At 37.6% G+C, this 15423-nt stretch overlaps 1 protein-coding gene across 1 annotated transcript in view; it reads left to right on the forward strand.

Annotated features, from left to right (window-relative positions):
* C9 (complement component 9) overlaps nucleotides 1–15423 on the forward strand; it is an 18539-nt gene that overhangs the window by 404 nt on the left and 2712 nt on the right. The window contains exons 2-8 of the mRNA XM_010008749.1: nucleotides 5305–5398; nucleotides 5968–6115; nucleotides 8364–8511; nucleotides 10225–10363; nucleotides 11473–11691; nucleotides 13396–13636; nucleotides 14977–15105. Of these exons, the coding sequence (XP_010007051.1) occupies nucleotides 5305–5398; nucleotides 5968–6115; nucleotides 8364–8511; nucleotides 10225–10363; nucleotides 11473–11691; nucleotides 13396–13636; nucleotides 14977–15105 (1118 nt within the window). The remainder of the gene's footprint in view (nucleotides 1–5304; nucleotides 5399–5967; nucleotides 6116–8363; nucleotides 8512–10224; nucleotides 10364–11472; nucleotides 11692–13395; nucleotides 13637–14976; nucleotides 15106–15423) is intronic.

Consider the following 15423-nt stretch of genomic DNA (forward strand, 5'->3'; position numbering starts at 1 on the left):
TTTCCCTATTTGAAGACTCCTGGTCTGCCTACTTCTAATTCTTTGGAAATCTAGCCTTTGCTTTTTCACTCTAAGTATCACTGGAAAAAGAACTTTAGGCTTAGTCCCTACAAAAATATCATACAAAAACAACTGAAGAGCTACAGTACCTAAAATAGAGCTACATAGTCTATTTATGAGAATGGCCATTACTAAGTAGTGAAAGGATGTGAATTTCATAATAGATATATGTACAGTAAGTATAAATTGTGATCCATCTTCTTTAAGACTTAAATTGCAGTATATGAAGCATTTTGTGAAGACATGAATATGATCTGAACAGCAATGTGTCGCATTCTGCACATGTCTAGGCCTAAGGGTTGCTGCAGCTGTTATTGGTTGAAATACCTGAACATATCTTGAAAAGCAGTCTTCAAAACTATACAGATTGCTCAGATTGCTACTTCCCTCTCTCCTTATGTTTTGTATTCTTAATATTAACATTAACATTAATATTAATATTATATTTATTAAAAGCACAGTTTTGATATATCTAGGAAGAAACAGTCTATCTAGAAACATTGTTACAGAGACTGTGTAACAGGAAATGTGGGTCAGCTGCTTGACTTTACATGATACCAAAGGCTTTGTAGCTTTATGAAAGTGCTACAGTTGGCAAAATCATGCCTTCATGTGATGCTATCATGTCTTCAAATTCAAGAAATTCATGCCCTCTCTCTTGATCAGTGCTAATAGTCAAAGCAAGAATGTTTCTTGAGTCAGTTTTGTAACTGATTAACAGAACAGCTCTGTGTTTTGACATACGAATCAGTAACAAATTAGTGAAGTTGTGTGGCCTGAGCAGTTCCAGACAAGGTGCAAGCAATTTTGTGTAGCAATTCTGAAATGGCTTTTCCTTTCCAAAGAGCAGTCTTCTGTCCCTCAAACCTCCCCAGTACTGGATAACAGAGAAGGTGTTTCAAGTGTGATGCATTTCTCTGAAATTCTTGCTCCCAGCTGGTACCTTCAGTTACTTTCTTTTTTTATCTCCTGTTTCAGCATGGATTTCCATGGATTTCAGTAACTCTTTCTCCACAGATTTAATATCACAGAATCACAGAATAGTCATTGCTGGAAAGGACCTCTGAGATCACCAAGTCCAACCATAAAAAAAACCAAAACAAAACAAAACAAAAAAACAAACACCATGAACCACACACACCCCAAAAATCCTACAAACACACAACCCACAATCTCAGAGCATGCAATGAAGCTCCTCATCTACACATTTCTTGAATATATCTAAGGAAGATAACTCCACCACTTCCCTGGGCAGACTGTTCCAGTGCCTGAACACTCTTTTCAGTATGGAAATTCTTCCTAATATCCAATCTGAAGCTCCTCTGCCACAACTTCAGACTGTTTCCTCTGGTCTGTCATTATTCACTTGGTGAATGGGGATGACAAGCTTGCCAGTTTTCCTAATATATTTGTTTTTCTAAACAATTATACTGAATAAATCACTCCTTTCATATGTAAGCCTTCGAATTTCCAGATCAAGCTGTATAGTGGATGCATCGTTGGTGTTTCACAGTTTATGAGACTAATTTGCAGTGAGCTTTTCCAGGTATTTTTCTCTTCTCTAACCTTCTCTAACTTTAACCAAATCAATGAAAATCCTGAAAGCTAGATCTACAGCAAATCACATCGACCTTGTACACTAACCTGAAGCAGGCCCGGAGTGAGGGATGTGTGTAACTAACTGAATTAATATTCTCACAGAAGTTGCTCAGTTGTGATTATCTGAAAGCCTGCGCCACTTGAAAGCTGGCTCAAAGGCTACCATCAATCGTGGTTACAAACAGTTGATGATACAACTTTCATCTCCATTGAAATCTTCAACTCAGCCCTTCTTGTCTGGGATTTTTATTTTATACTCAACAACTTTTAGGAACCCTTGGAAGACTCTTTGGGATCTGTCCTAGCTTGAGTTTCATTGTTCCTTTAGGCACTCCTCTCAGACTCTACTCTTCATTGTTCATTCTTACTACTTGCAAGGAACTTTGGCTGCATTTTTAAAGTAATTATATACAAGTTCAGAAATACATTTCACTGTAAAATTCTACAGTACCAAAATACCTGATAATTGCTAGGAATAAGATTTCCAACTGTCTTTAGAAATCTGATTAGGTGCTTCAATATATCATCAAGGTCTAGTGTTTAACGGTTCCCACTCCTGCTGTCTTCTTGGGCAACCTGTCAGTCTTCACCCAAGATGCCAAAATAGATGTTGTTACTCAGAATTTTACAGTCTTATATAAGTAAGGAGATGGAAAGGTCATATATGCAGCCAACTTTGCAGATACAGGAAGTAACAAGCTAATTCTCACCCATTTGCCAAACCAGTAGATTTTTATTTCTTTCCTCCATTGATGTTACTGTCATGCTGAGGAGTGGAAAAAATATTTAATAGAATACTGTACCTCAGCTTTTCAAATCAGTGCCTTTTCATCATGAAGTTGCAGTAAATTGTAGTATTGCTAAAGTATTTGTAAGGTGAGCTAATTACAGAAAGAGCAATTGTATTTGAAGTGATTGAAGAGCTACATCAAACTTCAAATATATTACAACTTTCTAGAATTTCACAAAACTGTAGAATACATTGAAAAATCTAGGTAGGAAAGGACCCCTGGAGATCTTTTAAAATGCTCTATTGAAGGCAGGGTTTTAGATTAGGTTATCCAGGGGTCCTGACAAACACTTGTGAGTATTTTTTTAGGAAGGACATTCTATCATTTCCTTGGGTAGCCCATTCCAGTGTCTGAGTGAAGAGCAACTTCAGGTGGAACTATAATTTTAAGAATCTATATCAGTTTCCAGGGCAAAGTATAATGCTGATGTATGTAAGCGTGCATGCTTCATCAGTATTTGAAACAGACACACCTCACAGGATTTTTTGGGATCTATAAACATCAACAGCACTGGGGAAACACAGCTGGCCCTTTAGTGGGCATATGAAAGTAGACTAAAAGGGTCAGATTGAAATAATAGAATCACAGAATGGTTTGGGTTGGAAGAGACCTTAAATATCATCTAGTTCCAACCCCCTTGCCATTGGCAAAGACACCTTCCACTAGATCAAGTTGCTCAAGCCCCCTCCAGTCTGGCCTTGAACACTGCCAGGGAGGGGGCACCCACAACTTCTCTGGGCTACCGGTTCCAGTGTCTCACCACCCTCATAGTGAAGAATTTCTTCCTAATGCCTAGACTAAATCTCCTATCTTCAAGTTTTAATCCATAATCCCTTGTTCTATCTCTAGAAATTGTAGTAAAAAGTCACTAGTAAAAGTAATGTGATTAATCCAATCAGTATTTTTGAGTCAGAGCAAAGAGACAGCTTATCCATTGCCTTATTCCTGATAGCAATCATTAAAGGATGCTCAGGGATACATGTAAGAAAAAGGTAGGTATTCAATGCCATCTACCAAATTCCAAGTGCTTTCAGCTGTCAAACAGTGGCTGGATTTAGGTGCTCAGAATCCATCAGAAAATTAGCAAAAAAAAACCTTTTCACAAGTTTGGCTCTGCATTCTTTATCAGGTACCCCAGTTCCTAACACCAAGCACACAGCAAAGCTTCACACTTCCCCACCAGCTAAGAGTTTGGGAAGAACGGACAGAATTAATAATTTTTTTATCTCATTTCTGCTGCCCAAAGATATTGGGTATATTTGTGCTTTTAGCTGTTTCTTCTTTTTCAGAATCTTGCCTATTAGAAGCAGTATCTTCAGCCAAGTATCAATTTACCGGAGGCCCTAGCTTGAGGTCAGGAGACTTCTGGTAACAGAATTGTTTAGGAGCAGCAGGCAAGACAGTGGGAGTGCGTGATAAAAATTATTCCAGCAGCAGCTGTGGTGTGTGTTTATCGCTAGTGTGTGTGTGACACACCAGGAAAGTTTGAAACATCAGAGCCAGCAGAGTCAGCTGAGTGTATAAAAGGTTTCCCAACAACCCTGTGATCCCTGAGCTGTTTAAGAATCAATAGCTGGGAAGAGACACAGGTCTTTACCAACTTATTACGCATGTAGCCCGAACATACAGTAAATGGCACCAGAAAGCTGAACCAACTGGTATATCTGTCTTGTCCAAACTGCAGATTTCTCAATTTTGTGGAATCAGGTTGAATTTTTTTGGACTCCTGACATATTTGTATGGAGGAAGTGGGTCAGAGTGGGGGGCAAGGTCAGCCCTGTCTGCAACAGAAGTCTGCATCACACTGCAGGAGCTGCAGATCCGCCCACCAGCTGGGCTCAGCAAAGGCAGGCCCATGATAGAGCAGAAGCAACAGAATTAACATGGAGATGTGCAGAGAGAAAATTGCTTCACAGGGGATGAATACTCAACATGTAAGGCCAAATTGGAGTAAATGACAGAGAGCAAAACAAGTAAGTTAGACTTTAATGCTCTTCCATTCCTCTGCTTTCCAGCAGTTACCTCCAAAAACAAGGTCACCAGTAAACTGTTTGCCTTGGTTTTTTTTAAATTAACAAGTCATCCCACAATGGCTCAGTGCTTGATGTCTAACTGTGAGTGCTTGGAAGAAATTTGATTTATATATAGTGATGGCCTTTCACTTACTGAGAGCCAGGAGCTTCATGGTCTTTAAAATTGAGCACCAACATGAAGAGTCACTCTAGAAAACACAGGCCTAACTGGCAAAGTAGTCAACTTAGCAAGATAAAGATTACTTAGATAGCTAAACCATTTATTTTTTTCCAACTCTATGTTACCTTATTAGCAAATAATACCTTTATTTATGATCCTTCTTTCTACTTAGGAAAGCATTCAAACTTTTACCTAGGCTTAAGGGCAACTCCAATAATGAAATGTATTGAAGTGCTGCATCAACTTGAGATGTGCTGCTGCACCTTTGTCTTCAGCTTTAGGTATGGAGAACACAGCTACTGTTTGAATAGAGGATTTGCAGGTGTTCTCTTTGTATTATTGTTTCTTTCTCTTCAACATGATCCACTAGAAGAACATGAGTACACACAAAGATCTAAAAAAGGGAAAAAGGGCTGGATTATTAAGTCTTTAAAAAAATTTAATGTAATTGTAAATCCCTAAAGAATTTAAAATAAGGCAGCTGATTATACATCTAAGTACCAACTACTGCTGTGAAAGTGAAGCAGAAAACAGCTTGAAGATGTTTTCAAAACATTGGTCTATACTTTAAGTACAAACTCACATGTGATTTTAGTGTACTGCCCATCACTGTACTGGAATGTTTTTCTTTTGACAGCCCTTCAGAAAAACCTTCCCACAGAGGAACCAGAGAACTGAATGCACCACTTCCAATAGATTGCAAACTGAGCAGCTGGGGCATGTGGGGGCCCTGTGACCCATGCACCTATCAAAGGGTAAGCTGTAAGTGGAAGCCTTGGTTCCAAAGCCACAACCAAACGGGTATCATCTGTCTGCCTTTTGGCTATAGGGAAATACCAGATTGCAGCTCTTAATATTGTACGTTCATGATGTTCTCTTTAAAAATGTTTTTGTTGATAGAAATTCCCTGGTTTTGCCACATGGATGTTATTAAAGAATGTTATTTTTAATAGATTTTCCCTTTTTTTTTTTTTTTTCAAAAGCAGGTTTTTATTTTGTTGTGGAGTTCTTCTGACACTTCAAAAAAAATTTAAGGCTTGAAAGCATTTAGAATATATATGAGGCATTTCCTCCTTCAATTGAAAAAAAAATAAATAGTGAAATAAACTAAATAATTTAAAACACATGTCTGCGTATTTTCAAATATGTTATTATTAATTCAATGTTCCTGTACACCATGAGCTGTTCCTATGGATTTTCAACCAAAAATTCACCACAGAAAATGCTTCATTTTGAAAAGTTCTAAGTTCAGATGGAAATCCCTCAGTTCTGATAGTTTCCTTTACTCTGTAAGCAATATTAATAGTGATACTTATCTTTCAAGTTTCGCTCTAGAAGTATTGAAAGATTTGGACAGTTTGGTGGAAAACCATGCCTGGAGGCCTTAGGAGATACACAAATCTGCAAAACCAGCCAAGTTTGTCCTGAAGAAACAGAACCAGATTGTGGTACTGACTTTCAATGCAATTCTGGTAGGTTTTGTTTTCTTGCCATAGTGAGTTATGCAATAACTCAGGAAAACATGTTTTACTTTGTCCTGTACAGAATTGAAATCAGTTTCCATTGAAGTGAAGACACATAAACAACAAGAGAGAGACAATTCAGTGGATTTTTTGTTGTGGATAATTTTCTAATGACCCAGCTTTACTGCTGGGTTTAAACACAGTCCCTTGGATGTAGACAGGTGGGTTGCAAAGCCACAGCACCAAAACCACATGAACAATGCCAGCAAAAGGGCACATTCCTCTCATCTCCCATTATGATTTTCATCAATTTTAAATTCTTCTGTAATTTTGACTTCATGGTTAAAACAGGACCACACTATGAATGTCTTTTTTTCTAGCATAACTGCTTCACATGCTACACAATCACTATGTTTTATGAAAAATCAATCACAGAATCATAGGATGGTTTGGGTTGACCCCTGAGGAACAGAACTTATCACTGATCTCCACTTGGACATCGAGCTGTTGACCACAACCTTTTGAGTGCAATCAGGCAGCCTATTCCTTATCCACTGAATAGCCATCAAGTCCACTGCTCTCCAATTTGGATTCAAGAATATTGTGCAGCGCAGTATCAAATACTTTGCACAAGCCCAGGTACATTACGTAAATTGCTTTTCTCTTGTCCACTGACACTGTGACCCCATAATAAAAGGCCACCAAGTATGTCAGGCATGGTTTGCCCTCAGTGAAACCAGGTTGGTTGCCACCAACCACTTCCATGTGCCTTAGCAGAGCCTTCAGAAGGACCTGCTCCACAATCTTGCCAGGCACAGAGGTGAGACTGACTGGCCTGTAGTTACCTGGTTGATTTTTTTTTCCCCTTTTTAAAAATGGGGATTATGTTAATTATCTTCCCTCTTCCAGTCAGTGGGAACTTCACCAGACTGACACAATTTCTTCAATAGGATGAATAGTGGCTCAGCAACTTCATCTGCCATTTTGCTTGGGATCCACAGGTGGAGACATTTAGTTGGGCCCTCAATAACACTGACTTACTGGCTGGAGTGGCTGAAATTCCTTTGTGCTACAATTCAGGTGCTCTTCAGCTGACCTGTGATCCTTATCCAGGCTCTGGGTATCTATTGTTGGCACTTGCATCAAACTGATAAGAAGTGGGATGGATTGAGGTTCCACTCCCCCAACAACTTTCATTTAAAGCCCACTTCACCTGCTTGGCAAGCCTAATACCAAAGACACTCTTCACCTTTCTGACAGATGGACCACCATCCCCCAGTAGATCAGGTTTCTCAAAGTCAGTCACTGGGAAGAACTGCAACTGAAGGAATTTGAAGAAAACGGGTAGGGGGTGCTACTGACCAAAGTGGTATCATAGATGCTAGCTGGAGATCAGAATGCCTCTAGATCCAAAACAAGTTGTAAATTTGTAAAATGATATAAGTATGGCATATGAATGAGTGTAGCATTTGAAATTCATCATAAATCAAAATAAACCAGGACAAGTTAAGAGTAATAAAACTAGTGAAAACATAAAAGGAAAGATGGTAAGTTAGAGTCCCCAGCCATTGTCAGTATTGTCTTTATCTCAAATACTGTGAAGTACAAGTATAGAAAGAAAAGTTAGATAGTTTGTGTTTAACAACTTGATCACAGCCATTGTGTGACACAGGTGAGACAGTAGATATCAATTGTTCTCTTACTATGCTAGGGCTAAATTCACCTCAAATATTAGAATCCTGTAGGAAAAAAATCAGTCTTTTAAAACCTGTGATACATAACCTCAGGAGAATTACTGTTTTATTCTTGCTTTATAAGAGAAATCACTATAGTTGAGGATATTACAGTGTCCATAATATTAAAATAAGATAGTTCAAATAACAACAATTTAAATAATTTAGAAGTAATTCTTGGTTTATACTGAATTAATATTTTCCTGTATTATTTCACTACTTCTTTCTTTAAAAGCCACTAGTAGCTAAAGTTTAATATAGAAACAATCACAGCAGCTAACAACTTCTGCAAATGACAGCAGTTCTGTCATTTTTTTTGGCCACCCCAGTAAATTCCTAATTAAACACAGTAGCATGACCAGGAGGGGGAACATTTGAAAGAGGCAGAGTGCAGGAATTTAATTATTTTTTACAATAATAGAAATAGATGAAGAAGATCTCAAAATAGAGGAGCTGTAGGTGTTACTTAGAGTCTATCTTGGGAAAAAACCATGCACTCATTTAGTGTTTTATTCATTGATTAGGTCGATGTATAAAGCGGCGACTTGTGTGTAATGTAGATAATGACTGCGGAGACTTTTCTGATGAAGATGCCTGTGAATCCGAACCAAAATCTCCATGCCGTAACCATGATATTGATGTGTCTGAGATTGGAAGGACTGCAGGGCAAGGGTATGTAGTGAATAAAAAAAAATATTATTGGGCCTTCTGAAGAGTCTAGGACTGTCTCCAAAGGCAGCCTGAAAACACTGGGGCACACCAACATTGCCAAAAGTGAAATCTGAGTCATGTTCACATTTCTATTCAGAATGGTACGTAGCTTTTGGAAGAACACTTAACATGTTTTATTTTGTATACTTAAGGAGGATAAAATATTTATGCAGACAGTGTAAAGCAATCCTTAATTTAATACACAGAATCAAATACAGATGTTACATGAATTTACTCATGATAGTTATTATTTAAATGTAAATTTATAGATAGATAGGTATATTGCACGTGTTATTTCATAATGAATCAGCCATTCCCAATTACTTTATTAATATGCATGTCTAAAAGGGAGAAAATATATCCTGATAATTTATACAATGGCAATGCCTTACTGCAATACTCTGCCTGCAGCTTTTCTTATTGCATTCTTCACTTTCCAAATCTGTGGTGTTTACAGGAGTTTCTTCATTAATCTAAGTAAAAAAAAAAATCTTTCTGTTCTTAGACCCAGATGGATTTCTTTCTTTTCAAAAAAAAAGTGTGACATACTGTTTTATCTACAAATGGAGTTAGAAAGCAGCTTTCCAAGTGGCTATACCTGAACAGATGAAAATTATAGTGAACTACAGCACCACCTTATGTTTAAATGAGAAGGATGCAACCTTTTAATTTGCTTTTGATTACAGTATTATTGCACAAGAGCAAAAAAAGTGCCCTGGGGAAGCAAGCCAGGTACTTAGGCATTTTTAGAACTAGCTTCTTTACTATTTCCATCATAATTTATTATGAAAGTAATAAATCAGAATCAGAAAATATCAGAAAATATTGTATAGATTAATTGATAATAACTATTAACACTCAGACAGGTACACAGACATGGATCAGACATAAATACTGGAAATACTGAAAAGATTCAACTCTATGAAATAGACTTAGAAGGGAAAAAAAATATATAGAATTCTCAAAGGAGCAGTTATTTTTGGAATTATCTCTTGTACATTGGTACCTATACACATAGAGATATACAGCCAATATGCCTTGTTCTCTGGATTTATAATGGTTCAAATTTCCTCTCCTCTGCCCCAGTGAATACTATTACTTCACTAGATCACACTCCAGGAGAAGAGACAAGGACATAAGTAGCTGTATCTTTCTTCTACAGATTTGATGAATCTTGTAAACACTTGATGCCTAAGTTTCTACCCACATAAGTTAAGTTGTTGGATGGCATGGAGGGAGGTGGAACAAAACAAAAAGAACAAAAAAACAAAACAAAACAAAAAAAAGCAAAAACCCAGATTAAAAATAGCTGTGGAGATGTGCCTTTTAAACCAAAAAGGAAAGCTTCCACACAAATACTTTTGTCAAAAATCGATGTTCCTTACCTCCTTTTATTCCTAAGGTTCTCACTGTGTTTGATGTCTGATATGTTTATCTCTTATACATGCCCTTGAAAGTGCTTTACAAAAGATGTATCCTCGTATTCATTAAACAGATGAGAGGACCACAAGTGATGAGACAAGCTACTGTGGATGAACCAGGATTCAGTTCAACAGATACAGTCTCCTTCTCTTACAAAATCTGACTGTTCCCATCATAATGCCATTGTCTACAGGCTATGAGTGCTGATACCTCCACTTTTTAAGCATAACCTCTCCTGAATTTCTCTTCTAGAATCAATGCCTTAGGGATGCAGCCAATGGCCAGCCCATTCGACAATGAATTTTTCAATGGACAGTGCGAACGCGTGCGCGATGGAAACACACGGACATACTACCGCAAGCCGTGGAACGTGGCCGTTCTCACTTATGATGTGAGTCTGAGTCCTTCTGTGCAAACTAAGGATGTATTTAACTAAATGATGAATCCTGACATCCTTTTGCAAGACTCAGCAGGTTGCCCAGGGAAGCTATGAAAGCCCCATGCCTGGAAGTGTTCAGGACCAGGCTGGATGGGGCCCTGAGAAACCTGATCTAGAGGGATGGGTCCCTGCCCATGCAGGGAGGTTGGAACTACATGATCTTTAAAGTTCCTTCCAACTGAAATCATTCTATGATTCTGTGATGAACACAATACCAAACTGGTCAGAGCAGAAATCCAGATGCTTTTTCAAGGACACAAAAAAACACTGATAAGAAGGTAGGAATAACATTATGATACTCCAGTCCTGCTTGGGTTTTCTAATCAGCTCTGACTTCCTCTGTTCCACTGAAGAAAAATAATAATAGGCTTTTGAGACTCAGGCTGACATCCAGTAAGTTTTGGGAAACAAAAATATTTATGATCATAAAAACACCATTGTCAGGTGCCTACCGAATGTTTTGTCTATCATTGTAAGTAGGAACTTCATAGAACAGTTACAATTTCATTCATATCCTGACCAAAAGGAGTAAATCAGAGATCATGAATCATATTTGATTCTGATGCTTAACCATTTTCAGTTACTAAAACTCTATGTTCCACTTAAACATACAAAAATCAACACTGAAATTTGTATTCTGAATTAGCTATTGTCTGCTATAGGAAAATAAAGCAAAATCATCATTCTGATTCATTTCAGTTGTCAGGACCTATTAGCAAATCTTCTCTGCATTCTAGGAAGGAGCTGGGGTCTGCTGTTCCTTACATGTTAAGGAATTGTTGACACACATAAATTACTTCTACAGTGTTGCATGCTGAGATTGAACACTCACTGAAATATTTTCACTGTAGCTTTCTGTTCACTTTTTGAACCATTGAACTGATGCAGATGAAGTGGTTTGAGGAGAGGGTGGTATTTTTGTTTGTTTCCTTTCAAAAGAAAATAGAGCTCTAAGAAAATGTAGTGCTGAGCTATGTAACACAACATTGAAGTCCTACATAGATTTTGTTATTACTGCTTGTTTTGTTTTCTCATACAACCTTTTCCTTATCTTTTCTAAGACAAAAGCAGACAAAAGCTTCACATCTGTCTACTACCATGACCGTGTCAGAATGTTTCAGGAGGTTTACATAGAAAAACAAAAACACTTTAATGTTGATATGTCTCTCAAATACACACCTACTGAAAGAAGTAAAAAAAATTATTCAGGAGCAAATTTCAAGTATTACTACAGCAAGAATTCAACCTTACATTCTTTCCTGAAAAGCTTCACAGAAAGGGTAAGTTTAATCAAGCCAAAGGTTTTAATGTAAGTATTTTAGAAACAAGAAAATTTAGACAGTGTTAGAAAAACACAATATTAATCCAAGTATTTTAGTTACCTTCTCCTTTTTTGTCATTTATTCACCGAAATGAAATACTGGCAGTACTAGGGTTAAGATTTAGGATGTAGCTAAAGGGAAACCAAATGTAGCTTTGTTTTCCCACTGTTTACCCTTGACCACCCTTGACTAGTAACCACCCTCATCTTCAACAGAATCTTGATGTTAGAAATTATCTCTGATCTCATTTCAACTAACGAGCAGCTCTGTATCACGTGCAAGGGAGAATAGATCTTCCTCAACTAATTAAAATTTTATAACTGATCAGTTAGAATAATACTGAAGAGAAATGTCTGTACCATAAAGAGACGCTGACACACAACACTGACTTTGCATTGGCAAGAGTTTTCTTGGGATAGAAAAGCACCATTTGATTCTCAAATTCATCTCCACAGATTTAAAATATTAAGTTCTGTAGCTCCGGGTATGTTACAGGCTGCTCATCATCTAATGGCCTGTAATAAGAGTTTTGGCCTCAAATTCTTTTTGGAGATCAGTTCAGAAGATGAGTTTTGATCTGTCACTGGGAGATGTCTGTCACCATCGCTGCAGGTTAGTGGCGTGGCAGTTGCTGGTGGAGAAACCCGCCAGGGCTCACCTGCAAGTTAAAGCCAGGAGCAGACCAAGGACAGTAAGAATTTTTGTACATGCTGGATGGCAGGAAAGTCTACATCCACAAGAATTTCCTCACAGACATCAACATGACTGAAGATTTCTGCCAGTTCTAAACAGCATCTGAGTTAGAAGTTCAAGAACTTTTAATTGGTGCCGCTATTGTGATGGTCACTTGCTAGATCCCTTTTACCTACCTCCTTTTAGATGCTATTGTCAAGGCAGTCACATAAGTACTGCAGATAACAATGGGGCTTGGAAGGCATGTGTTTGCTTGGAGTCTTAAATGCAACAGTTTCACAAGGTGTCATGTGTTACCAGAAGCACTATGTCCTACTTAAGTTCATTATATTAAATTATATTGTATTACTGCAGAGTAATTTATGAAAATATCAGTCAATAGCCTAGAGCTAAAATGTATGTATGGGTCAAATGCCTCAAAAGCACTTTTTTTCTGATTAATTTTAATTTTATTATGTTATTGTTGTTTTGGTTTTTCTATTTGGAGCTGTACCCTTCTTTCTGAGAGTCTGGGAATAATAGAGAAGTGATTCAGGAACAGAGAAAACTGAATTTTTCTCTGACTATAAACAAAAACAAAAATTCATCTAACCTTGATGGGCGGCCTCTGTTTTCTAGCGAGCTATAAGGAATTACTTTTCAATGTTATGAAAGTCAGAAAGGCCCTTTCAGTAGATACTGTACTTCAATATTATGTTGTCAAGTAGATCACAAAGCTCTTGCTGATATTAGGTAGAGGGAATGTTCTGCAAAACTGGAAGAACTGAAGTGATCTAAATCTATTGCTGCTTCCTCAGTTTAAATTGGAGAACTTTCAGTTTTAATTAAACAAATTGTGCCTGTTCCAAAATGTCACATTGAATGCCACGTTTAAAGATTTTGTGGTTTCTTTATAAGTAAAATAGAACAGATCTTTCTGCTGTGCTGCATACCAGAATGGCACTCTCACCTGCATTCATCTCCATTCAGAACCAAACCTTTCTGCATGTAAAAGGGAAGATTCAGCTGGGAAGATTCCAAATGCGGAGTCGTGATCTCCGTCTCACAGATAGTTTCCTTGATGATTTAAACCTTCTGCCTGCTGAATATGATAAGGGGGAATATTTCAAATTCCTAGAAGATTATGGAACTCACTATGCAGTCTCTGCAACTGTAGGAGGAAAATACGAACTTGTGTATGTGCTGGATAACTACGCTATGTCTAAAACAGGTATGCTTTCTGTTGGCTTTGCTATGTTATGCAGGTTATCACCAAGTCTCCAGTCATGCAAAGACAAGCACAAGGATAGACTTGTGTCTATGGAGCACTACTGAGAACAGCACAGTTCAGTGGGTGCTGCTAGTGGCACACCAGTGACATTACAGAACCAGATGAGTTCAAAAGACATTAACCTCCAGAACTATTTAAAACTCATTTTTTTTCTCAGTCTGTAACTGAGAAATAAAAATCTTAAAGAAACCTCTTGAAAATATTAGCAATGCTAATTGGTGTGACATGGTTCACAGGAGATCCCCAATGCCTAGAAAATCTGCCTAAACCTTAAATCAAATTTGCTATTTGGTACCTTCTTATGTTACAATCATTCTAAGCTTATGGTGGTGGCAAAAAAATAAGGAATAAATTTAAGAACTTCCTAGAAATCATACAGTGCATTTGAGTGTGTTGAAACAGGTTTTGTAGACTTTAACATTGACACTGGGATTTTCCTTGCACTCTATAAGATGTGGAAGAATCAAATTCATCCTCCCTTATGTGCACTTCAGATATATGTGGTTTTGTGATGGTTTAAAGTGATCACTCTGGAATAGAGGTAGAAAAGACAATTCTCATGCTGATTTTGTATATCAGAAAGTAAGTACCTGCTGCATGCAGCACCAATAAGAATATTGCTATAAGATGTTCAGACATGGGGCAAAAATGTCACTTGCTTATCCCACTATCACTATTCAGCACCTGGAGATCATGGTCCTGGATTGTTTTTTTAAGTATCCATCTTAAGCAAATTTCTTGTTGTATACAAAAGTGAGGTTCTAAATGATATATTTGAGTTTAATAAATAGAAAGGAGATGTAGGAGGCAGCAAAGTGTATGGGAGGATTTGAATCAATGGGAATAGAGTACTTGTAAGAGATTAATGTCCTTGTGTCCTTGATTATCTCAATAGGAAAAAGGAGTGGAGAAACATGTTTTGAGGCTGGGAAAGAAACACTAGGAGCTTTGAAAAATGTAGCCCATAAAAAAGATCAAATTATAAACAGGTAAAAAACATAGAATTCCAATAGGATATATGGAAAGAGGGGTCCCCAGAGGGACATCTGCTTTTAGTTAGATGAGGGAAAATAGAAATAAATTTTTGGAGGGATTTGGGCACTTCACATACAACCATCCTGAAATCTATTTCATGGAAGATGAAAAAGCAGAAGATAAATGTGAAGAATAAAGTCATAAACAGTTCCAATACCCCTGATTTTTTTTTCTCCAGGAATAATTATAGGACAGTATTCATGGCCATTCAGTCCCTCTAATCACCTAATTATTCACACTTCCAGGTGTCACTGTAGAAGATGTGAAAAAATGCCTCGGCTACCACTTCGACGCTAATATTGCATATAAAAACTTAGGTGCTACTGTTAATATTGATGGTGGTAAATGTGAAAAGGTTCATGCCAAGGACATCTGTAAGTATATCCCTGTGACACATGTCTTGTCCTTAAGGAAAGATGGTACCAATTGCTTCCCCTTTTATGATCAATATAGCTATTGTTATTAGGGAACAGAGAAATCCAGTAGACCAATAGAGGTGAGGCTGCTGTACTTCCACACTCCCAGGTCAAGCCAGGCTGAGCACGTGTTCCCAGTAGGCACACACAGAAACACACTTCTACAACACATGGATACATACATACATTGCTGGCCACACAAATCAACATATACAAACAACACAGCACTCAGATGAACACATACAGCACAGATGCCTGAATCCTGTTCTCTTTCCC

Source organism: Chaetura pelagica, unplaced genomic scaffold (assembly GCF_000747805.2).
Source record: "Chaetura pelagica isolate M959 unplaced genomic scaffold, ChaPel_1.0 scaffold31, whole genome shotgun sequence".
NCBI lineage: Eukaryota > Metazoa > Chordata > Aves > Apodiformes > Apodidae > Chaetura > Chaetura pelagica.